This window comes from Sycon ciliatum, chromosome 2 (genome assembly GCF_964019385.1).
Source record: "Sycon ciliatum chromosome 2, ocSycCili1.1, whole genome shotgun sequence".
NCBI lineage: Eukaryota > Metazoa > Porifera > Calcarea > Leucosolenida > Sycettidae > Sycon > Sycon ciliatum.
In genome coordinates, this window is record NC_088644.1 from 14305332 (window position 1) to 14329009 (window position 23678).

The window sequence follows — 23678 nt, forward strand, 5'->3', positions numbered from 1 at the left end:
TGATGTGTGCTCTCCACTGGTCTGCAATAGCGAGTGCATGCGTGTTAACACAAAGTCTACAATACTCAATCTGCGGACAGAACTGTTTCGTCCTTTGTGGACTCATCAGCGCAGCACAGAGGAAATGAGGCCGAACCTGATAGCAATGAAAAATAAAATTTCCAAAGCCAGATTCTAACCAGGCCCGAACATACCTTGCCGGAGTGCTCAAACTGACAAGTCAGTGAGCTCTGCATAACGCAAACAGCAAAGGCACTACCCCACACAAAGTCTACAACATGTAGTTTTCCGCTTCATTTGCTTTGTAGATCATCACAAAAGAACAGCTATGACCCAAACCGAGCAAGTTCAGTGCGCGCATGGTCATTCAGATTTTCCAAAGAGGATGTAAGTGTACAGTCTTATCATCTCTCTCTCTCTCTCTCTCTCTCTCTCTCTCTCTCTCTCTCTCTCTCTCTCTCTCTCTCTCTCTCTCTCTCTCTCTCTCTCTCTCTCTCTCTCTCTCTCTCTCTCTCTCTCTCTCCAAACCCACAATAACCCAGCTAACATACGGGAGATCCTGTCAGTTTATAATTTTTAAAGGATGGCAGGAATGGCGTTTGTACATTGTAGATCACTTGATGACATGAGCTGCTCCTCTGGTACATTTACTTTGTGTCAGGGCCTGTGGAATGTAGATTGTGGTGCTTACCGAACTTCCATGCACAAAGGAATTATGTGCTTATGACGCGTTATGTGCGAAAAGTTGCTGTTTTGGGCAGAATCAAGACGTCAATTTTGCTCATGCAGAGGCACGTGCTTATAGTAGGGTTCACAGCGGATCATAAAAATGCACATACAAGTAATACTATCCCCTTTTTGGTGCAGACACCAGTCTTCATGCAGTTTCACACAGTTTTGCATAGGCATTCCCTGCCGAACTGGAGTGAAAAGTGATTCTGACATATCGATATCAGTTTCTCAACTGGCGAATTAAGTAATAAACTGCCCGGCGCTAACTGAAATTGAGTGATTGTTTTGTTCATATTTTAGCAAATGTGCTTGTTTTTATTATGTGACCATGTGCTTATATTCGGATTTAAGCACCTGTGCTGTTGTGCGTGGAAGTACATGCACGGTAATATTTCACTTTCGAGTCCGATCAATTAATTCACTAAATAAACACTGAGGTTTTGTACAATCGCTTTTGTTTCCTTTACCTGCGTTGATATTCTTGCATGTATAATACATGCACACATGCATGGGTGATTGAAATAACTGTGATATTGGTGCACGCCCCTTCCCCTTTGACTGCAGAGAGAGCGGAGTGCAACTGAAGCAAGCACTAAGTCAGGTCCTCACTACTATGCCAAATCTGCTGTAAATAACGCCAGCGGTGACATCGAACCAGTTCAAGACTATGCGTATGCATACATCAACGCATCCAACAGACCGACCGTGCCATTTGAGAAACAGACGTCAGACGTTGGCGAGCACATATACGAGTCCTCACTGACAATTTCTGGTATAAACGTATCAGAAAAGCCCAAGGCGAACTTATCTGTAGTGACCCTACATCCCGAGGAACGAAAACACACCAGTGCTACATACGATTCATTATCCCCTGATCCTAGCCATCTTGCAAAGGATCTAGGGTCCGCCACCATCGATGGCAGTGATGCTGCTTCAGGTGATCCAGAACGGATGGCTGGGTCTGAGCACAGGTCGACTGCAGGACAGGAAGAGGAACAACCAGAGGACTCCAGGAAAGCAAGGACTTCTGAGTACGCCGCCAATGAATATGATGACCCAATGCTGCACAAAGTGCCATTGAGATCTGCCATGCCAACGCCAGTGGTTGCAGATCCAGATTACCTTGAACCCGTTGATTAATCATTCCTGTCGATCATGCACGCTGGCGTGCCATGATAATGCATGTAGTGTGGTAAATAGTCTCATCGCACATGTATTCTACACTTGAAAGGTGTTACAAACTTACAATTATCTTGATCTCTATGCCCACAGCGATTGTTGAATATATTATCCCAAGAAGTCTCGTACATGTATATGTAGAAATATAATCATCTTTACAAAGGAAATCGTTTTTCAAGGTATTATAAATAAAACAAAACCATCGAAGGCCCAATATATTTTAGATATTCTAGGATTGATTCACATAATGGGATCCTCATAAAACTAAAATTATAAAATTATGCCTTGGAGAAGCGAGGCAAGGAAAATTCTACAGCGCTGCATGTCAGTCACAGCAGAACAGAATATAGACCAATGGGCACTGGTTATGGAAGACTAAATCTCATGGCAAATACTTCGATGTGGGAGTCTAGATCCGGAGTGATTACACTCTTCATTATGAAAATATGGGGTTACATAGAGGACCGCTCACGGCCTACAATGTAACTTAGTGACAAGCAAAGGGTCAGGCAATCTAGGATGTGCACTATAGTGCCTCTCACCTAGCTGGCCTTGTCTTCATTAGCCTCTGCTGGGCATGAAGTCCAAGGTTTCGGAACTTCTCCTCAGTGGTATAGAACACAAGGCCTGCACCTTTGATTACATCAGCTCGGTGTTTGAGAGCAAAGAAAATTTCTTCTCCACCTGACACCTCTTGCAGAGTGAAGACAAGCTGGACGATAGGAAATCAAAAGTTACATTTTTTAATTCTTCATGTGACACTCTTTATATGACACACGCTTTGTCATTCACAAAACAAGTTGATGTAAAGCACCCTGATCCGGGTACCATATTGATGTGTTTGTTCTAGCCCAGCTGAGCAGTCGTGGCTAGGAATTTAGTAAGTCATTGTTTTCAGGCGCTTCTCTCCTGCTCAGTCTCCCATACCCAACACTGATCACGATGCTTCGTCGCCTGCTGCAACACTTTCTCCCGCATGCGTGCGGTCCTTTGATTCATGTATACATTTACGCTATTTCTCTCGCGAGTGTAGTTTTTTTCTCCTTTCTGGAAAAACAGTACGGCGGTGAGTGTGATTTCTCTGGTAGGCCACGACCCCAAGGTACTGAATAGTTGCTCTGAAGTACCCAATTCTGCTACCCAAACATGGAAGTTGTAAGGGACAATACACACTAGATTGTCTGCTTACATCTAGTGATGTGAACGCTGAGCGTCTTTCCTTGTTGTAGAACGAGGCAAGGGGCAGCAGAGCACGGCCATAGTACTCCTCAGAGCTGTGGAACCTCCGCTTGCGCCGGTCATACAGGCGGAAGAGAATGCAGGCACCTGCAGCCGCTATGCCTTGCTGAGTAAAGCATCTGCACATCAGTAAAAAAAACAATACAGCACGAAAGTCGGCATGAAGATAGAACATGTAGTGTGTGTGTGCCATGACTAGCGATCACTTTTCTTACTGCAATACAGCACTAGTGTGAAATTAAGACCGCTTGTGCAGTTTTCCTTGCATTACTTCAGTAAATGGAAGATGTAATTCTTTGCATTCCTTGCGCCAGTATCTTCTCTATCAAATAGTATTATTCAGCTTAACCCCTTCATTCAACAACTGCTTCTCCTCTGATGAGTTCCCGTAATCTTTACGGAACGAAACAAGACTTGTCAGGAGTAACACAACTTGCTTTCATGCAGTGTGGCTGGTGAACTGTTCGTGCTGTCGTCTACAAGCGTTGTGTGGTCTCGTCGGTCGGGCCAAATGAAAAAGCCGTTACTACTATTAGACGGACCTATTGAAGATGGAAACAAAGAATTACGACTTCTCCTAGACCAGGAAACCTGCCATTGATCAGAGGAAGAATGTGATCTGCTGCTTGGAATATAGCGTTAGACTCCAAACCTGCAGTGAAGATCTGGATGGATACGTCGCTTCAGCAGCCCACAGTTCTCGACTAAGTCACACCCCAGCAGCCTTCCTTTCACCCACCGTTGGCTGACTTTTCAATTTTCGAGGTTCGTGAAGTATTTGTCTTGGGTAGTTAGACGTCTGTGATGATTTTGTTGGCTTTCACTTGGAGTCTACTTTTCACCTAGCCGTGTCACCAACCTAGTACTTGTTGTGACGTGTAAACTAACGCAGCCTATTCGTGTGTACCTCTCCTCCTCATAGTGATTGACTTTGCACTTGTGATAGTTGTGTCTGGTAGGGTTCATAACACCTCCATTCTGCACTTCCTTTTGTGTTGATTTGTCACATATGCGAGTTATTTGAGTGTTCACACTTTGCGCAAGTATCTTCTCTGTAAAAAAGCACTATTCAGCCTAACCCCTTCATTCAACAACTGCTTCTCCTCTGATAAGTTCCCGGAATCTTTATGGAACGAAACAAGACTTGTCAGGAGTAATACTACTTGCTCTCGTGGAGTGTGGCTGGTCAACTGTTCGTGCTGTCGTCTGCAAGCGCTGTGTGGTCTCGAAAAAGCTATTACGACATGTAAATGGAAGATGGCTATAAACTCTTGTTGATGCCAAAGATGAGGTCAGGCAAGTTGAACTGGAGGTAAGATGAACATCTGTAACATAGCAAAGGGTAAGTATTGGAGCACTTTCGGGTAGACGAACCCTACACATGCTGTAATGTTGGGAGATACAAACGCAGCCGCCATTTTGATAAAGAATCCATAGAATAAATAGGTGTGCGTGAGTGTGTGTGAGTCTGCGCGTGCGCGCGCGCGTGTGTATGTGTGTGTTTGCACTGCACACTGTACAACTTACAGTGAAAGTGTTGATGGTGATCCATCTACACCCTGGTCCCAGCTATGTAGCTTTGCCTCACAGGAGTAAGTGCTGTCTTTCGTGTTTAGAAATGGGACATAAAACTGCTCCATCAACACTTCTCCCTGGTCATGTGGCATTGGAGAGAAATCCAGCAATCGATCGAGCACAGAACCTGCAGAAGGAGAGAACTTAATTTATGCAAGGTTGTTGTGTGTGTGTGTGTGTGTGGGGGGGGGGGGGGTATATCTGGGTGGATATATTGCTTGGAGAAGAGACATCAACGCTCGAAGAGGTCATGAGTACTTCGGAAGCATGAGCGCCATAGTTTAGAGCACCAACAATGCTATGGGTTACTGCCAAGATTGCTACATCTCGGTTCAGAGATGAAGCATTCCACCGATGTCGCAACATCTTTCGTATTCCACCATTCATTGGGAGAATTATTCGAGGGAGGGGGGGGGGTATGGAGCAACAAAATTCAGTCCCGGTTTCTAGCCAGAATCCCCCCTGTGTGCTACTAAGCCCCGAGTGCCATACCTGGTCCAGTGTTCCTATTGTGAAGAGTGGCAGGAAAATGGCCTGTCAAACAGGAGGAAGAAACACATGTATACAAAGAAATGCACTTAGAATCAAGGCAAAGACTAGAAAGAATGTACAGGCAAGGAAGACACACGGCAGGTGATCAAAACCCTACGGTTCAACTCAAAATCATTAATACTAGGTGTTACCCACCCCATTTTACAATGTACACTGCAAACCGGCTCTGTGCACAGCCATTACCTTCCCATTTCAGAGTTCAGACCCTGGATTACGGTGATGGAGAGTGGGACTTCATTTGCCCTACAGTTTGAAATACATCACAGTTCCAGAGAGACCTTCTAAAAGTGGCCCAACTCACAAGATATATCCATCTGAACAAAGTCAACCCTCTTGTAGCTGGTCTTGATTACTATTGGGAATGATGTCGTCACGTAGTCCGGCAAAGGCACACTAGCAGCCTGTCATGAATAGAGCAGACCAGCGACAAAAGAAATCCACACTAGGGATATCATAGTCGGTGATAATCTAGAACTACTGCGACTGTGCAGCAATAATTATTCTATCTGGAGCTTGGCACAGCCAGCAGCCTTCCATGATATCACACAATACAACAACAAAGACATTGATATGAAGTTGTTTTCCCCGTGAACCATCGAACCATTGATGAGCCCATGTACGTGCCTAGGTTTTGGTTCCACCAAACCTCGTATCATGTGCATAAACTGTTACCCACACAATATCAGATCTGCATCCCAACCCTTCCTATAATTATGGTTGCCATTCACTCAATTCATAGCTCAGCACTTATCACCCGAGCCTTTTCAAAATTTAAGTGCTGGTGGCATACCTCTCTTTCCCAGAACCGGCTGATGAGCTCCGGTGTTGGTACTCCGCTTATGCCCAGGAACCTTTGAAGATCCTAAACAGCAACGAACACAAACCAGATAGAACACTCCTTGAAATTTAATTGAGATGAGGAAACTGCTCAGGTAGTCTGCATTCTCTAACCCTGTGAGTGACTCTATTCTCAGCATGTTGGATATCAGCAAACCTTTTATTTTATTTTTACGTCACCGTTTTTCACTGTTTTACTATCAGGGCATGAACGTGGTTGGGTCAGGCTTCCTGTGCCTAGACAGCAGGTGGCTTTTTTTTCTCTCTTCACTTTCCTCCTTGTTTGTCTTGAACAGTCTTAAAGGGGAAGTTAAGGCAAAAATTAAAATTTCACCAGCTGTAGTCTTCGGGGTGCTGAGTCGAATGGTCTTGGTCCGAGAAAGCTGAGATGCTCCCTTCCTACTTGAATCCCAATCGAACTCGCGCACTTCCACTGAAACTGGGTGACTGCGCCCTACGAGATGGGGATTTGTATGCAAAATGTCACTAAAAGCGCCATTTCGTTCTTATAAAAGCACGGATGACCGCGATTGGCCCATATGTTGTAGTCTTTTGGACGCTGAGTCGACTGGTTTTGGTCCGAAAAGGCTGCGATGCAGCGTTCCTCCTTTATTCCCAATCGAACATGGTTGAACAAGCGGTCACGTGCTCCTGCGTACACCAGTCACCTGGTCACCGTGCCTGCAGGGTACAACTTACTAGCCTGTTTGACCTTTTTTGGGTGCACTCCTGTCACTCGAGTTGAACCTTGGTGTGAAATTTGTCGCCTGCTGGCGTGGTGACCAGGTGATTTGGGCACCCAGGAGCACGTGACCGCTTGTTCAACCATGTTCGATTGGGAATAAAGGAGGAACGCTGCATCGCAGCCTTTTCGGACCAAAACCAGTCGACTCAGCGTCCAAAAGACTACAACATATGGGCCAATCGCGGTCATCCGTGCTTTTATAAGAACGAAATGGCGCTTTTAGTGACATTTTGCATACAAATCCCCATCTAGTAGGGCGCAGTCACCCAGTTTCGGTGGAAGTGCGCGAGTTCGATTGGGTCAAGTAGGAAGGGAGCGTCTCAGCTTTCTCGGACCAAGACCATTCGACTCAGCACCCCGAAGACTACAACTGGTGAAATTTTAATTTTTGCCTTAACTTCCCCTTTAAAAGCATTTTGTCTGACCTTGGCTCTACTGAAGTGCATATGAGTGATTCAGTTTGGACTAGATCCGGCCATGCCTGCAGGATATATTATTTCTAGTCGAGCTCTATGTTCTAGTTACGTTCCATTTCTGATTATTTACTACCGCGCCAATACTTACTGTCATTTGTTTATCATATGCAATTTTCATCGTTACCTTGTTTCATTGCTGTAGACTGAGGAGACCAGTACACCTCCTTAGATCACTCCTTATTCAACACAACAATGCACAGTGCGATATTTTTCCACTTCCTCTTCCATATTGTCGCACGCCTAAGGCACAGCTTCTGTGTCATACGAGGCTCGCTGAAATAACTACTAGAGGCGTCGTGGCATGCAGAGCTCTTCTTCATCGTGTTCATGGACAGCCATAGCGCAATAATATTATGCTGGGAAGAATATCGAACTACAGTACAGTGCAGCCTGTGTGTTGTGTGAATACCTGAGTGCACTACTCCAAGAACACATACATGAGCATACTATAAGCCAGAATGTAATTAGGAGAGACGCTACACTTTCAATGAATCATGTCGTGGATATCTAAAATTAATAGTAAAAACATCTTTTCTGGGTGAGGCTCTAAGATAATATCAGGGAATAATTTAACCGGCATGCATCGCAGTTTGCTACGCAATTCTTCTGAGGTGCGAAGCAACTTCAGAAATGTGTCGCAGTAAACTGCGATGCATAGTGATTTTTCACCGTACCTTATGATGCACAGTGCACATGCCGGGTGTGTCTCTTAGGGATAAAATAGATGCACACAACTTCAAAAAGGCTTAGCTATGCATCCTGGCACCAGGCTAGGTTTGCAACTAAGGTGTCACAGTGTACTTGTGGTCTGAGCCTGCACTCTGATCAGCTATCCGGAAGGATGGTTGTCAAGTGTTGAAGAAAATTGCTACGCAACATTTTCGAATTGCTATTCAAGTTTGATTTTGCATAGCAAAATTGCTATGCAAAAGATAGAAAGTAAATTATTCCCTGAATAGTATGGCAAACTCACCTTGAAAGCAGCCAATTCCTGAAGATCTTCTTTGGTGTGCGAGGCAAAGAGTTGTTCTAAGCTGGTTTCCTGAACACACACATCACAATGACATAGTGTCCTATGCCGGTTATCCACATCACAGTTAGCTGAACACCTCACCCTGTCCTATGCCGGTTATCCACGTCACAGTTAGCTGAACACCTCACCCTGTCCTATGCCGGTTATCCATGTCACAGTTAGCTGAACACCTCACCCTGTCCTATGCCGGTTATCCACGTCACGGTTAGCTGAACACCTCACCCTGCATATCTTGGATTGTCCGACAGCAACGTACTGAAAAGCATAAATGCCATAATGTTATGAACCGTATCAAAGTCTCAGGAGGGGGAAGAATAAATGCGATGATTGCTGATAATACCTTATTCTCTTTACTGGACAATTGCCACAACAATCGACGATAGAAGGCTGGCTTTACCTGTTACACCAGCATTAGAAAAGAGAGAGAGAGAGAGAGATCATTAGCCATTACGAAAGGTGCAAGCATGCTAGCTGCTGACACTCAGTTTCAGACGCATGGCGTGCACACCCTGATCACCGGCATACGGGTAACTTGTCCTCCAAACAGCTTTCAAGGTTAGATCAGTCCCAGCCAAACAGCACTATGAAAATTGCAGCAGGAATAGCAAGCTCAATCAAATTTGTCCAAAAACATCAACCGTGTATTTAGCTTCTTGTGAGGATAATTCCTGAAGGAGAAAGACGGTGGCATTTTTTGTGAGATCATTAACAGACCAATCAAAACCCATTTCCCCAGACATGGGCTCTAGACTGATTGAGGTAGCATATGCTGACCTTGGCTTAGTTGAGCATGAGAAGGGGCATGAGAAGGCAAATACAGAGAGCACATCGCACTACTTACAAAAGGACGCGACAGGACTTGCTTTTTTATGGCACCAACAAGCCTGGAGAACATAGCGGCCACTAACCTGCAAGGCGCATACCATGCAGTCATTACAATTGTGAGAGGTATGTGGTAGGTATAATAGCAAGATCAAGTTACACAGGCTCTTAGTAAGACACAGTAATGGTAAGTTCTCCTCACCATTACTCTTCGAAAACGGCATTTTTATTGTTCGCACCTTCAAACCGCCATAAGTACAGCAAATATCAGACGTTTCCCTCATTCAATACCAATTCTTGGGTCTATGCATGTCTGCCAGAGAGAAACTTACAATAGGAAAACATCATTTATTCTGTAAAAGGTTTTACCTCCAAAGAGAGCTAGGCTATACATGTCTAAGCGATCCAAACTGAGTAAGGGAATCAAATGATCGGTAGTCCGTTAATCCACAAAATATTTGAGATGTTTTGGTTCCCGGTGCTGGGTATACTCGTATACATGTAAATAGTTTCAAATGAAATCCATAATGACATCCTTAGCACAGAATCACAGTAGATAATGCACAGGACCCAATGCATGCTAAACAAAAATAGTGGATACATGATCCAAACTCACTTTGATGTTGTATCAAGCTGCACGACTTTTTCAAAGCTTTGGAACAGGACTTTCAGGCTGAACATAGCTCCTTGCAATGTCTCGTATCCATGCTCCTAGGTACATTAGCACCAAACAGAATCAAAGGAGAACCTAAGGAATTACTTTGTAGGCTGATTTCCATGGTAGTTCTTGGTTACAGTGCTGAAGGTTAAAACTTACTACCTCCGACAAGCGAAACTTGGCGCGTTTTTTGATGTTTTGTTTTGGTGCCACAACTTCACAAGGCTGTTAGGTACGACCTGCTTGTAGCTCCATGCAACCGGGTGCAGGAAGCCAAACGACGAGCTGGTGAGTGGCACATGACTGAGACTTTGTCAGAGGCAGGCCAGTCTCTTGTAGACCTACCATCACAACAGTGCGCGTGTCTATTCTGCGAAGGAGAATCGTCGTGCTTTCGCGTTTCAATGCAAACCCAAGGAGTCCCCCCCCTCTCTCTCTCTCTCTCTCTCTCTCTCTCTCTCTCTCTCTCTCTCTCTCTCTCTCTCTCTCTCTCTCTCTCTCTCTCTCTCTCTCTCTCTCTCTCTCTCTCTCTCTCTCTCTCTCTCCACTTGGTCATTCAGCCAGCACAGAGTCCATACGTCCATGCCAAACAATCCTAGCGTCTTTCAATCGCCTCCAGAGCGATGGTCTCTGGTGGCTAAGGAAAATCGCCACGAATTGCTGCAGGAAATTTATGGACAGTTGGCGAGAATACCCGGCAAAAAAGTTGGAGTCCAGGCGCGTGTGAAGCCGAGGTTTTTCCTAGTTCTTACCACGTCAACCTGGATAGTGGCGGCGGAAATGACTACCCTCCACACCGAAGCTCAAGCACGGCACACAGGAGCGACATCGCGATTTCCAGAGCGATCACAACAGAGGTACTTGCTGCAACTGAATCCGCTTTAGTCGCACTTTCGTCTCAAAACAGGGACTATTTCTCTCCAGAAGAAACTGCAATCTTTGAATCAGAGGAGAGTGACTCAGCCTAACTGATGTCTCTAATGTCCTTGTTGAGCAATACAAAGTTGTATTTTGGCGAGTCAATCATTAGTTTTGATTTTAAAGTGTGAATTATTTCAAGTAATTTGAAGTAAAACACGCGCCAGGTTTCGCTTGTCGGAGGTAGTACTAACAGTGACATGCAACCACATAGAATTATAACACCCATGCGAACTGCACAAATATTTCCAGTGTGTGTTACTGATCGTGCCTTTCTAGGCATGCTTGCCTGCACCGGAAAAAAACACACTTTGAACTGTTGGTACTCACCGCAAGGTCGCAATGCATGAGTTGTGTGATGAACGGTTGTAGTATCTGGATCACAGCACAGAACATAGAAATCACCAGGGCTGTTATGTTAGAAGCCTGCAGAGACCAATGTAGTCGTTTCTGATCGGAGACAATGGCATACTGACCCAGGTATATACATGTCTACTTACAACGGTGGAAACAGTGGCAACAAGGTTTGTCTCTCCTTCCTGATAGCATTCAAACTGCAGCAAAAGACTCTCGTGAAAGTCCTTCAGCGACTCCTGACCAAACGTGAACAAACTTTTTGGAGAGACACCGTCACTGGTACTGTATGGACATAAGCCAGCAATACAACAAGAAAGAAAGAGTAGAAATGATGGGAGCTGTTTATGCCCATTTATCATTTAAAAAAACTTCCCAAACACAGTGAAAGCTATGGATTTGGGATGTCCAATAAGTATTTGCATTTCACGCTTTGAAAGTACTTAACTCCCCTCCTCAGCATGGAAACACTCTGCCCGTTGCTATGGCCATAGTTTATCTCCGATGTTGAGCCAGTAATAAGTGTAGAAAGGAAAAGGACATAATTATGGACATAAGGACATAGTATCTAGTTACAGTGGTGGACAGGTACTCATACTTTATCCCCTTTTTATACATTTTTGGGGTTGCCATGGATAGAAGAACACATGTGAATACCCTACAACCATATGGCCAAAGGAAGCATCAAACTACCTTTACTTACCTTTCGTTGATGAAAATATTGCGGAATTGCTCTGACAGGCTTCTGCTAAGGTCTTTGATGATCGATTGGGCTATCGACCAGTTGTTCAGAACCATCAGTGGCTGGGTGGTAAATAGCATAATTATGAAAATATCATGTGTTTTAAGAAACTCAAGGAAATATTACACACAACAAGCTTCATGCTCCTCACAATTAACCGATCATCGAAACTCTTTTTAGAGCATTCTTCGGACAGTGGAGCACCTTGTTTGCCTATGCCACGAAAAAAGAAACAATTAGTGGCTGGAACAGCCACCTGATTATTTGCCAGATTTACAGGGTCAGCTCCAGCTTATTTTAAACTTTCAAATTTGAAGAAAATCCACTTACTACTGGATTGATGTCAGCACCAGCACCGGTGTGTAAAGAAGATCTATCGGTTGGGCAGTAGTCTGTAAGCTCAGCCAGGTAGTATTCAATACAGTTCAGATAGACCTAAAGCACAAACACAAACCTTTGCTCATGCCCACATTTTTGACAAACACAGCTGATATCCGAACCTTCAACGTCCTATTGAAAGCATGCCATGCATAGTCTAACTACACAAGCTGCCAGCATGATGTAAAGGTACAATATTTCAGTTGTTGTGTGTTGCAATTCAAGCATACATGTATGCTGCATTTAAAATGCTATTCGGTCTCACAGGTTCAACATTTTCAACCATCTTCTTCGAAATTACTCTGAAAACGAAAACTTGCAATGCCATTGGATTGACGAGACTTCAACTTGCACCGCAGAGGGGTGTTGGCAGGTATGAGTAGGGCACCAAGCTGCACCAAGACAACCGAGCTGGTCTTAGCTCATCCTCACAAGGTACTCCTTGTTTTCCAGAGAGAAGTTACGATTTCAGTCAGGTTTGATAAACTCATCAGGCATGCATGATTTCAAACTGAAATGGCATGCCCTGTACACTGTAGGGTGAAAACAGCTTGTACCGTGTAATACATGAAAATAGCACATTAGAGCTTGCGGTAATGTAGGTTAACACATTGCACAAGCCACCACTTCAAACGCGCTCCAGCGGCTTCCAAAGAGCCCGCAGATCCCACGCTATTCATTGGTGCATGTCAAGTACCACGTACATGCATGCTGTGGTGGCATGTAACATGCGTACGCCGGAACTCACCTGAACTCGCCAGCCAACCAGCCATATGCGGCTGCAGCACACATTGGAGCTTGAACCCGTTACGCATACACCATACTTCGCGCTGACCACATTGCTACTTCATATTTGCTTTGCTTGGATAGTGAGAAGAACACCGGTTTGTTTCTTTCTCAGTCATATGAAGTAGCAATGTGGCCAGCGCGAAGTATGGTGTATGCGTTACGGGTTCAAGCTCTGACACGCGCCAGGATGTGACGCTGGATGTCACTCAAGGACGCACATATATCCGCTTCCACATTATTATTATTATTATTATTATGAAATGACCCAAAGGCAATGTGCCTATCGAGGGGTTCATTTGATTGGAAGAACAGTAGATGTAGATGTATGTACAAAGAGAATCATCAAGCAATCGAAGACGGACCAATTCCGTCAGGGCCATGCAGCGATAATCGGTAGTACCACTTCACAACCTTGCCCGGTTGCCGCCCTCCTGGCATATTTTACAGTCTGTCCGTCTGACGCCGCTGACGCACTCTTCCGCTCCCGCTCTGGGAGACCGCTGACCAGGCAGACACTGACAGAAGAGCTCCGACAGCTTCTCCCACTCACGGGAACACTCAATTCACGCGATTACGCTGGTCATTCGTTCCGCATCGGTGCCGCCACAACTGCAGCCATGGCGGGTACCCCTGACTGGCTAATCAGGGCAATGGGCCAATGGAGAAGCGACAGTGTCTTGCGCTACATCAGGACAACCGACACAGACATGGCGCAGCTGATCCAAAAGCTGTCAGAGGTACAAGCGCATCACAGAACGCATGGAGGTATGTAAGAACCTGCCACGCGGGCACGCAACTCGCACCCATGCACGTACCCACACGGCTGACCGTTTGGAACAGTACAGCAACTTGCTCTGCTAGGATTGTGCTGACAAACTGCGCTGATAGCAACAACAGTGTCATTCACGTGCATTGCAATGTGTCACAACTTAGCATGGAGGCTGGGCAACCATGGGCCAGCTATCCCCTCTCATCTGGCGATTATCACGGCCTTCGGCCATCACACTCATACTCCCACACTCCTGCCTCCTAACGGGCATTGCACTTCGTGCGTGGGCCGTCCACACTCCATCCATTTCATGGGCGCCCATCTCATGGGCTGCACTTTGTGCGTGGACATACATACACACTATCATACAGGCCATCCACACTCCGCCCAGTTCATGGGTGCCCATTTCATGGGCTGCACCTCGTGCGTGGACTATCCTACATGAGTATCACATGCCAGATTCGGTTGCCCAGCACTCCATGAATCCTCCACATGATGTGTGCTCTCCACTGGTCTGCAATAGCGAGTGCATGCGTGTTAATAGCACATTAGAGCTTGCGGTAATGTAGGTTAACACATTGCACAAGCCACCACTTCACACGTGCTCCAGCGGCTTCCAAAGAGCCCGCAGATCCCACGCTATTCATTGATGCATGTCAAGTAACACGTACATGCACGCTGTGGTGGCATGTAACATGCATACGCCGGAACTCACCTGAACTCGCCAGCCAACCAGCCATATGCGGCTGCAGCACACATCGGAGCTTGAACCCGTAACGCATACACCATACTTCACGCTGGCCACATTGCTACTTCATATTTGCTTTGCTTGGGTAGTGAGAAGAACACCGGTTTGTCCTTTCACACCCACCCACCTCTTCCCATCTACTTGGTCCGCCCAGTTAAAATTGGCGCTTATCTTCTCACTTGGTTTTTTGGTGTTCTGCCTGTGCCACACGGCATGGAACCACCGATTCACCATCCGAACATGACCATTGACCATTGCATCCGACGACATGGCAGCACAAACCATCACAGAAGTGGCGATCGGTTCGTTTGAGTCTTTTTGACGGAGCTGCCGCCGACGAACACTTCCGTCAGCGCAAGAAAACACTGCAACCTCCGCTCGAGTCCGTAAAATAGGTCAGGATGTTCGCATTTCAGAGCGATGGAGAATACAGTTTCTGTTTACTTCCAGCTGTCTGATGGCAAGGATTGTTTACCCCGGGGAGGTATAGAAAAGCTGAAAAAGCGCTTCGCGAGCTTGAATATTTCAGTGCTTGCACAGTACAGCGCCTAGTGAAGGGCTATCACCAGTAAATCGCTGACGAAGAAACTGCAGCTCATGTCGATGTCTCCAGTAAGTGAGACCAATCCGGCGGACATACTTTGAAGCTCACAGAGGACAGGGCAAAGGAGCTAATCAAAGGAAACACCAAGTCCTGAGAGAAACACTCGTGCAAAGGACTTTCAGGAAACTAGCCGAAAAGCCTGGTGCACGGCGTTGTAGGTGCAGTACGCACAGGTGCTACATCAAGCGGAAGCTATCACTGCGCTGCATGTACAAGCACCAGCGGCTCGCGTGGGTACGGGTGCTGATCAGCAAGTACGACAAGCGCAAGAGGCGATTTGAAAAAAGGACACTGATATGGCGTTGCCTTTTTGTCTCCAACAAAGTCGCATTATTGCGACGAACGGGGATAACACTTACAGTCAACATGCGGGCAGTCTCACTCAGCTTCTGATGGGAAGGTGACAGGCACGCACTGCCTTTGAGCGTGATTCGAGACGAGGAGAAGTGGAACACGCTATGAAACGACCCGTGCAGCAGCTGTCCGGATCGTACGTTTTGAGCTCTTCCTCCAGCAACGATAGTGGCGAGGAGGATGTGTAACTTGCTTGAATTTTCGACTGAGTTGCTTACTGACATGTAAATAATCATGTATATAGTGCTTTGTGATCGTGGCTTGCTTCAAATATTCGTATTTCTTCCCTGCGACAAGTGTGAAGATAAGCGCCAATTTTAACTGGGCGGACCAAGTATGAATAATATTGATATCCTTGATTCACACTTGCCACGTGATCGTTGCCACGGTTTGACCCAATCAGAGCGGTCACAGGCTGGGCATGAACCTCTGATCATGCCCTGCCAGCCACGTCTACTACTGAGTACTAGTACTACGGTACTACCATGCACTGCGCTGTACACCCCATCACGTGATCATTCATGCCCTCCTACCATGTGTGAATATACTCATTCACACATGGTAGGGCATGAATGAATGAATTCACACATGGGTATATTCACACATGGGTATATTCACACATGGCTAGTATGGGTATATTCGACATACTAGTACATGCCGTGCCATTCAGGCCTTTGACCAATCAGCACGTCCTGAGAATGTGTGGAGGTGAAACTGAGCACGACGGGATGAAGGTATAAAAGGAAGGTACTCCTAGGGGTGGTGGTCGGGGACGTGGAGGACTCAGCTTGTGAGCTTCAGCTCCGTAGCCGGAGAGAGTACGGACCTGAAACTTCAACTTCCTTGAGATGACCTGAATCAACAAAAGATGAAACTTCACCTTGGTCGACATGAAACTTCAGAACTGAGAGCCGAGAGCGCACGGAGCTGGAACTTCAGGACCTGAAACTTTGTGAGCTGAAACTAACGTTACTTCAGAACGAAACTTCAGAACGAAATTTCAGCCGTACCGTGCGCGCGGTCGAGGGCTTGCCCGAGAGCGCACGGAGCCTACTTCAGAACGAAACTTCAGCCGTGCGCTCGACGGCTTGCCCGAGAGCGCACGGACGTGGAACTTCAGCTTGTGAGTTTCTGCCATTGTTGTGCAACGAATGCCATAAAGGACTTGAGAACTTGGGAAGGCAGGCACTCGGTGTTTCTAGTTGATGTATTTCAAGTTCGATTTATGCAGATTAGTGCAGCATACAGTGGCTTTGTTTGCGCTGTTAGCATGCTGCGGGTGAGCTTGCACGTGCACGTTCTGCTGAGGAGAGCGTTGTGGCTTTCGCTTGTGCTGTCCTGCGTGGGTGGCAGTGTGAAATACAATCAGACATGGATGTCAGGGCAGGTATCGTTGATTCCGGCCCTCGAGCGGCCCGCGGCCTTCGGCCTTGGGCCGCTCTCGGGCCTGAATCAACGATACTGCCCTGACATGCATGTCTGATTCTATACTTCAACACAGGTATCATAATTCATACAAGACGAAAATAAATAGGAGTGCTGGGCCAGCTATGTCCTCTCATCTGGCAATTATCACGGCCTTCGGCCATCACACTCATACTCCCACACTCCTGCCTCCTAAAGAGCATTGCACTTCGTGCGTGGGCCGTCCACACTCCGTCCATTTCATGGGCGCCCATCTCGTGGGCTGCACTTTGTGCGTGGACATACATACACACTATCATACAGGCCGTCCACACTCCGCCCAGTTCATGGGTGCCCATTTCATGGGTGCCCATTTCATGGGCTGCACCTCGTGCGTGGACTATCCTACATGATTATCACATGCCAGATTCGGTTGCCCAGCACTCCATGAATCCTCCATATGATGTGTGCTCTCCACTGGTCTGCAATAGCGAGTGCATGCGTGTTAACCTATGGTAACCAGTGCAATAATGCGTGTCAATAATGCTAATGCTACTTACCGTAACCAGCATGCCATCATACAGGATAATATCCTTTGCTGTAATGCCCGTCAACAACATGTTGTGAGCTATCCACACCTGAAGAACACACATATACACACAGACGTGTACGCATGCACACAGACACAGATACGCAGTGTATACTGTTGTCAACAACCGTATCACGGACAGTGGACCCCCCCCCCCCCTTTTCAACCCCCTCACCAATCTGATCTCTTTTGCTCGGTCCCAAATTTTCCTCCATAAGCACGCATACAGGATGGTTATTTTCACAAATCAAACCACCTTGTAAATCAGACCAACTGTATCGCAGATCAACCCAAGCTGACCCAATCTATTTTTTCCCTACTGGTGACCTTGACCTACCGCTTCCAGATGATTACGCAGGGCGAGCGCTGACTGAAGATCGATACCCTCTTCGTCCAGGCTGAGTAGACTTCTCAGTGTTTGAGTACCGTACCACTCCTGAAAAAGAGCAAAATAAAGTGGGTCAGTTTCAACATTCAGAAAAGCGATGCAGATCACAGTCAGGGTGAGATGTGAACATCTGATGAAAAGCACCTAGCCATGGCACACCATAAAGGCTTAGGAGATGACAAGAGTGAGAGATTACCATATTATGCGCGTCAAAGCCTCGTAGGAAGAATGGTCACCAATGACCTACAATTAGAACCCCAAAGCTCCAGACTATTCAATAGAAGCATCAACTTACCATCTCCAAGCACAATGTTCTTCTGACCAACTCTTTCGTCTCATGTTCCCATACGTGATAAAAAAGTGGAAGAAGAGGTGTTATCAAATTCTGGATTGATACTTGCGTCCGAATGAAAGTTGACCTGTGGTTCAACAGGCAGAGAGGACCGAGATGAGTATCTGTGTGTGTGTGTGTGTGTGTGTGTGTGTATGCGTGCGCCGAGATGAGTATCAGGTGGCACGTCTAGCGGCCCCATGGCCCAGGGCTAAAGTAGGCTGCTCGCGAGCGCGCGCGCGTGTGTGCACGCACACGCGTACGTGTGTGTATGCATGCGTGCGACTGCGCCTGCACAAAAGAGAGCGAATGTGTGGGGTGAGACAGACATGGAATGATCCACGCGGAAAATAAACAGCGCACTAGACACACGAATGCACGAACGGTAATAAATAGGCAACAAAATGCTCAATCTCTGGACAGCTAGTTGTTTCCAGCATGTCAGGTCTTCTCAGCGGAGCTCAAGAGTTTCTGGCCGATCCTATCGCAATGAAGTCCAGTGAACAACAAGGCATAATCAAGTTAACTGGGGACTCTCAGTGGCTACTGCTACACTAGGCATCATAGTCAACAACATTTTAGCAACTATTTGTGTCTACCTTTGGTTACGTACCGACATGATTCAGATGTAGATTGTCGAACAAACTTGCTTGCACATTCGTTGAGGTTAGATAATGTCATCATAAAGCTCTGTAGCTCCTTTAGAAAATCCCTATTTTGTTCCACGGTAGATGCATCGGCCAGTTGTCCTGATACGGTTTCCGTTATTTGCTCGACGATTTCCAACTCAGGAAGAAGCTGCATTCATAAGAGAAGAGGACATACCCGTTACAAAAAAAAAAAAAAAAAACCTAAGAGGAATGAAAGGCACAACTAGTACTAGCAAGAGCAGACACTCTCTTACTCACCTGGACTGCAATGAGCAAGCTTATTTGTAACACATGTTTGAGGGCTTGCACACCATTGCAAACCAAATGAGGGGCAATTATGCTGAAACGTCTTATAGAATGAAGCGTACATAACCAAGCATGTGCAACTTGTTGATCTATTGGCCCATAACATTGTTAGTGGAGTTATTGATGATATCAGTGTTACGCAGCCACTTAGCTCACTAGTGCCATGATGTGTAGCTAGAGGTCACAAGTATAAAGATTTTGTATATTGCAGCTATGGCAGTCAAAGCAGAACAACGGGCGGTAGATCCACGACTCCTGAACCTGATGAATATACAACGACTCTACATGATGGTGAAAGACTAGTCAAACCATGAATTTGCTTAGGGCACCAAAGTTATGCAGAACATACAGCCCACATTACCACCACCATTATTTTATGGGGCATATCCATTACCTACCTGGCTAAACATGGATTGGCACACTTGATCACTATAGCACACACCAACCCTAGCACACACCAACACAATAAAGAAACCATCAGTTTCAACCATATTGCATTGCGCTCAGGAGCGGAATATGGTTGCATCCAAATAAAAAAAGAGCTCACTGGAAGCCAGGTGTATGGAGTGAGAGAGAGAAAGAGTAAGAGAGAGAGAGAGAGAGAGAGAGAGAGAGAGAGAGAGAGAGAGAGAGAGAGAGAGAGAGAGAGAGAGAGAGAGAGAGAGAGAGAGAGAGGTGAGAAGGGGAGGGGAGAGATATTACAGTAGAACCACACAACAGGAGCAAGACTTGATACTGATGAATGTATGAAATTGATTTTCTAGCTGGACCTCTGCTGGTGTGTCATCATGTGAAGAATTAAGCTCTCGCTTCAAGACGGACAGACAGAGACAGAGCATAGGTGCAACTGTAGAGTGCATGCGTGTTCTATTATTCGGAAGTTCATGTACAGTCAACCCTTGTTAGGACGAACTTCAAGGGACTGAACAAATTTGTTTGTCTTATCGGGAGTTCTTCTTATCCAGATCTGATAAAAAAATCGATATGCATATCATATGGACTGTATTTACGTGAAGGTGCATGCTGTGGTACATGGGAAGTATTTTATTCTTAGCATAAGCCAGAAACAGGTAAGTACAATGGCAATGTGCAATGAATCATGGCTGTGCTGAAAGTTCATACAACGCACTGATTATTTGTTCAAAACACGCTTGAAAACAATTTGCACTGTACATACGAACGATATGGCTTAGACTGTTGAAAAAAAAAGAAGAAAGAAAGGCAGCCAGCGCACGCTCGTGGACAGAAAGTTCGTACTACAGTACACGACTACATTGATTTTGTTCAAATCACACTTGAAAAAAGTTCGTCTTCGCGAAAGTTCGCTGTACAGAAGTTCAGCGTAAACGAATAATTTTGACTTGAATTGATGCCTGGCCAACCATAGGATTGGCCCGAGTTCGTACTAATGGAAAGCTCGCCTTATCAGTGTTCGTCCTAACGAGGTTTGACTGTACTCTACTTTTTGTAGTCATCACCGATTCGTGTCCTCGTAGTACTCCTAATTCCACATCCACATGCTGCATCTCCCAGTACTAAAAATTAGGGGTGAACACCGGATATTCTAGAATTATTCGTTTCGGAAACGAATATTTTGTATTTTGGTTTTCGACATTCTTGCATATTGCAGACAGTGACCAGGTCTGTGTGTTGTGAAAGTTTGCAACGAGCATAACCCGCATGCAAGTCACACCTTGTGTACAGACCATTTGACTTGGTGCTCCAAACTACACAGACCTTTAAAATTTTTACTTTTTCTTTCGAGATCCCCTCTCATTTGCTATGTATTCACCTAAATGCAGAATCATACAGTGGTGGAGCGTGCCCGTGGCCAGCCGCGCAAACCACCACCAACAGCACTAGCACTACAATTCAATGCAAACTGACCTACCTGGTGTGTCGCCAGCTCCAACACCAACACCAACAACGCAACCCATAACAACAACAACTAACCAACCATGCAATGCAACAACTGACAGACAAAGAGGATTAACAGCAAAGTACAGCAGAAGCTACACCTCTAACGCACGAGAGCGAATGGAGGGACCAGTGAGGAGTGTGATGGCCAAGTCAGACGAAGTGGATCAGATCAGGAGGGACGAAGAAAACGTTGAGTCAGCAGAAGAATGGGACGATGGAACGGATAGTGATGAATGCAGTGAGTCAAGTAGCGAGGAAGAGAGTGGTCGTGAGAGTCTTAGTGCTTCACGTAGGTTTCGTAGTAGAAACATCTTCTGTGTACAGTTAGCTTGTAGCTACTCCTGATTGTTGCAATTCGTATTCTGGTGTCACTGTATTGTACCGCAGTTGTCATGGTTATGGACTACAGTGTTGGAAGCCATGTATCAATGTCTTTACAAGCCCAATTTGTGCATAAAAAAGGATATTATTGTTACATTGAACTTGTTCAAGTAACATGTGGTGTTTGGTGTGGCCAAGCTTGGCCGTTACTGTTCTAGGTGAAATGTATTGCTGTTTGCATTAGTAATCATTCAGTCATTGCATATTACGTATTATTGGCTTCATTAAAATAGAAATTCTAATGCAATTCGGCTTAGGTAGCCCATACTAAATTACATGTTGTACTTGCGAGTAGTGTGTCAGTGGAGTACAAAAAAAGAAAGGCATTGCGAACCTGATTCTGCACAGTACTCACTTGGAGAACAGATCATCCAGATCCTTCATGTTGCACTTCAGTATGCCATCTACTTTCCTGACGAATGTTGCCAGCTCCTTCAGCACTGCCAGCAACTGAGAATAATCTATTACTTCTTTCGCCAGCTGCATAAAACATGAAAACACAGTGCAAAAATAAAAGGTGTACACGCTACTCATTTTGCTGTTACACTGTAGGTCTGTATCCATGTGTGCTAAGAGTATCTCAATAAAGCGTGCTTGGGCAATGCGTTATTTTTGTTCAGAAGAAAACTGCGACTTATTCAAGCAAAACAGCAGAACATTGTTTTTTACGTAGACTTACCGAAGACAATGGGTTCAGGTTGAACTGGCTACTCCAGTGCTTTGCACTTGCCTTCGAACAACACAACAGTTGCACAAAAACAAATGAAGATGAATCATGGGTGGACTACCAAGACATGTACATGTACTTTGTTTACAATATGCCAATTGATGAGAGGTTGAGAGCAAGCAAGACACATATCACAGACAATTAGAACTGCCTCATAGATACTTTATCCTCCCCTTATCCTCCCGGCCAGTCAAAAGTTGACTACTATCTGTTGTACATGTGGCTGCACTTGTATCTCTTCGTTGTACATGCGGCTGCGCGTGTAGCTCTTTGTCGTACATGCTGCTGCTGTTGTGTCTCGTTGTTGTACATGCTGCTGAACCGTGGTACATCCTGCTGCGCTGTCTTTGGCTCCTGCGTGCATGCGGCTGCACCGTCTTCTGTCCCCGTTGTATACACACTTTCTCGTCTTGTCCCCGTTGTACGCCTTCACTATAATGTTCCGTTGTCTCGTCTCGTTGCCAGTTGCCAATTGTTAGTTGCTGTTGTTAGTTGTCAGTTGTCAGTTCTCTCGTCGGCGCTTGAAGTTTGTTACAGAAAATCTCTCTCTCGGTATCGAGAAACAACTATTTTCCTAATCCTTTTGTTGTGTGGCGTGGCGAGAGTGTAGAAGAAGTAGTTCGTCTTTCAGCCAAGACGACATTTGGCGCCCAACGTGGGGCTCGAACCCACAACCCGAGATTAAGAGTCTCATGCTCTACCGACTGAGCTTCGTCCTTCAGGCAAGACGACATACTGTAAAGTTCCGTGTATACGCCCACTCGAAATAACGCATATGCCCGAAATAACGCATATGCCCGAAATAACGCATATGCCCGAAATAACGCCCATCGAATCGACATCCACACTCAAAGCCTGTGAATTCGCCCATGCTCGAAACCCGTCCAGGGTGATGCTGTACCTGTGTATGCGTATGTGTGCAAAATGTTATGCATGCTTATGAAAATACAAGCGATGCAAAATGCACCTTGCATAGGCCCAGTCCTGAAATAATGCCCATGCCCAAGTATACGCCCAGTTTTCAGACCCTTGTTCTGTATACGCCCGGGGCTTATTTACGGAGCTTTACGGTATCCGTCGATGGCTTGAACAAGCTGCAAGTCACTCGATTGTTTGATGGAATCTGCACCATTTTGGTGTCACAAGAAGCAGGAACGATCCGCAGTTCATTTGCAAAAAATGGAGGGTCTTAGCATGCTCGAGAGAGAGAGAGAGAGAGAGAGAGAGAGAGAGAGAGAGAGAGAGAGAGAGAGAGAGAGAGAGAGAGAGAGAGAGAGAGAGAGAGAGAGAGAGAGAGAGAGAGAGAGAGAGAGAGAGAGAGAGAGAGAGAGAGAGAGAGAGAGAAAAAAGAGAGAGAGAGAAGTTATAAGTCTCCAAAGGAGGTCTGTTTTCACACCTTCTACGAAACAAGTTTCCACATGGTGAAACTTGGCAATGATTGCACATCAGAGGCTTCGCTTTCGTTCCTACACCATAAC

General features: G+C 45.8%; 2 protein-coding genes across 2 annotated transcripts in view; one reads left to right on the forward strand and one right to left on the reverse strand.

The window, feature by feature from the left end:
* Positions 1–2129, forward strand: part of LOC135808877 (uncharacterized) — a 6217-nt gene extending 4088 nt beyond the window's left edge. The window contains exons 3-4 of the mRNA XM_065322119.1: positions 309–387; positions 1297–2129. Of these exons, the coding sequence (XP_065178191.1) occupies positions 309–387; positions 1297–1872 (655 nt within the window). The 3' untranslated portion in view covers positions 1873–2129. The remainder of the gene's footprint in view (positions 1–308; positions 388–1296) is intronic.
* The window catches only part of LOC135808876 (uncharacterized), a 44782-nt gene continuing 23147 nt past the window's right edge, over positions 2044–23678 (reverse strand). The window contains exons 14-34 of the mRNA XM_065322118.1: positions 22153–22203; positions 21829–21953; positions 19571–19619; positions 18830–19014; positions 18181–18304; positions 17835–17933; positions 17469–17546; positions 12193–12297; positions 11824–11924; positions 11267–11405; positions 11097–11141; positions 9807–9901; positions 9210–9276; positions 8709–8765; positions 8309–8377; positions 6068–6139; positions 5579–5678; positions 5218–5259; positions 4678–4852; positions 3101–3269; positions 2044–2623 (exon numbers count right to left, since the gene is read on the reverse strand). Coding sequence (XP_065178190.1) covers positions 2450–2623; positions 3101–3269; positions 4678–4852; positions 5218–5259; positions 5579–5678; positions 6068–6139; positions 8309–8377; positions 8709–8765; positions 9210–9276; positions 9807–9901; positions 11097–11141; positions 11267–11405; positions 11824–11924; positions 12193–12297; positions 17469–17546; positions 17835–17933; positions 18181–18304; positions 18830–19014; positions 19571–19619; positions 21829–21953; positions 22153–22203 — 2121 coding nt within the window. The 3' untranslated portion in view covers positions 2044–2449. The remainder of the gene's footprint in view (positions 2624–3100; positions 3270–4677; positions 4853–5217; positions 5260–5578; positions 5679–6067; positions 6140–8308; positions 8378–8708; positions 8766–9209; positions 9277–9806; positions 9902–11096; positions 11142–11266; positions 11406–11823; positions 11925–12192; positions 12298–17468; positions 17547–17834; positions 17934–18180; positions 18305–18829; positions 19015–19570; positions 19620–21828; positions 21954–22152; positions 22204–23678) is intronic.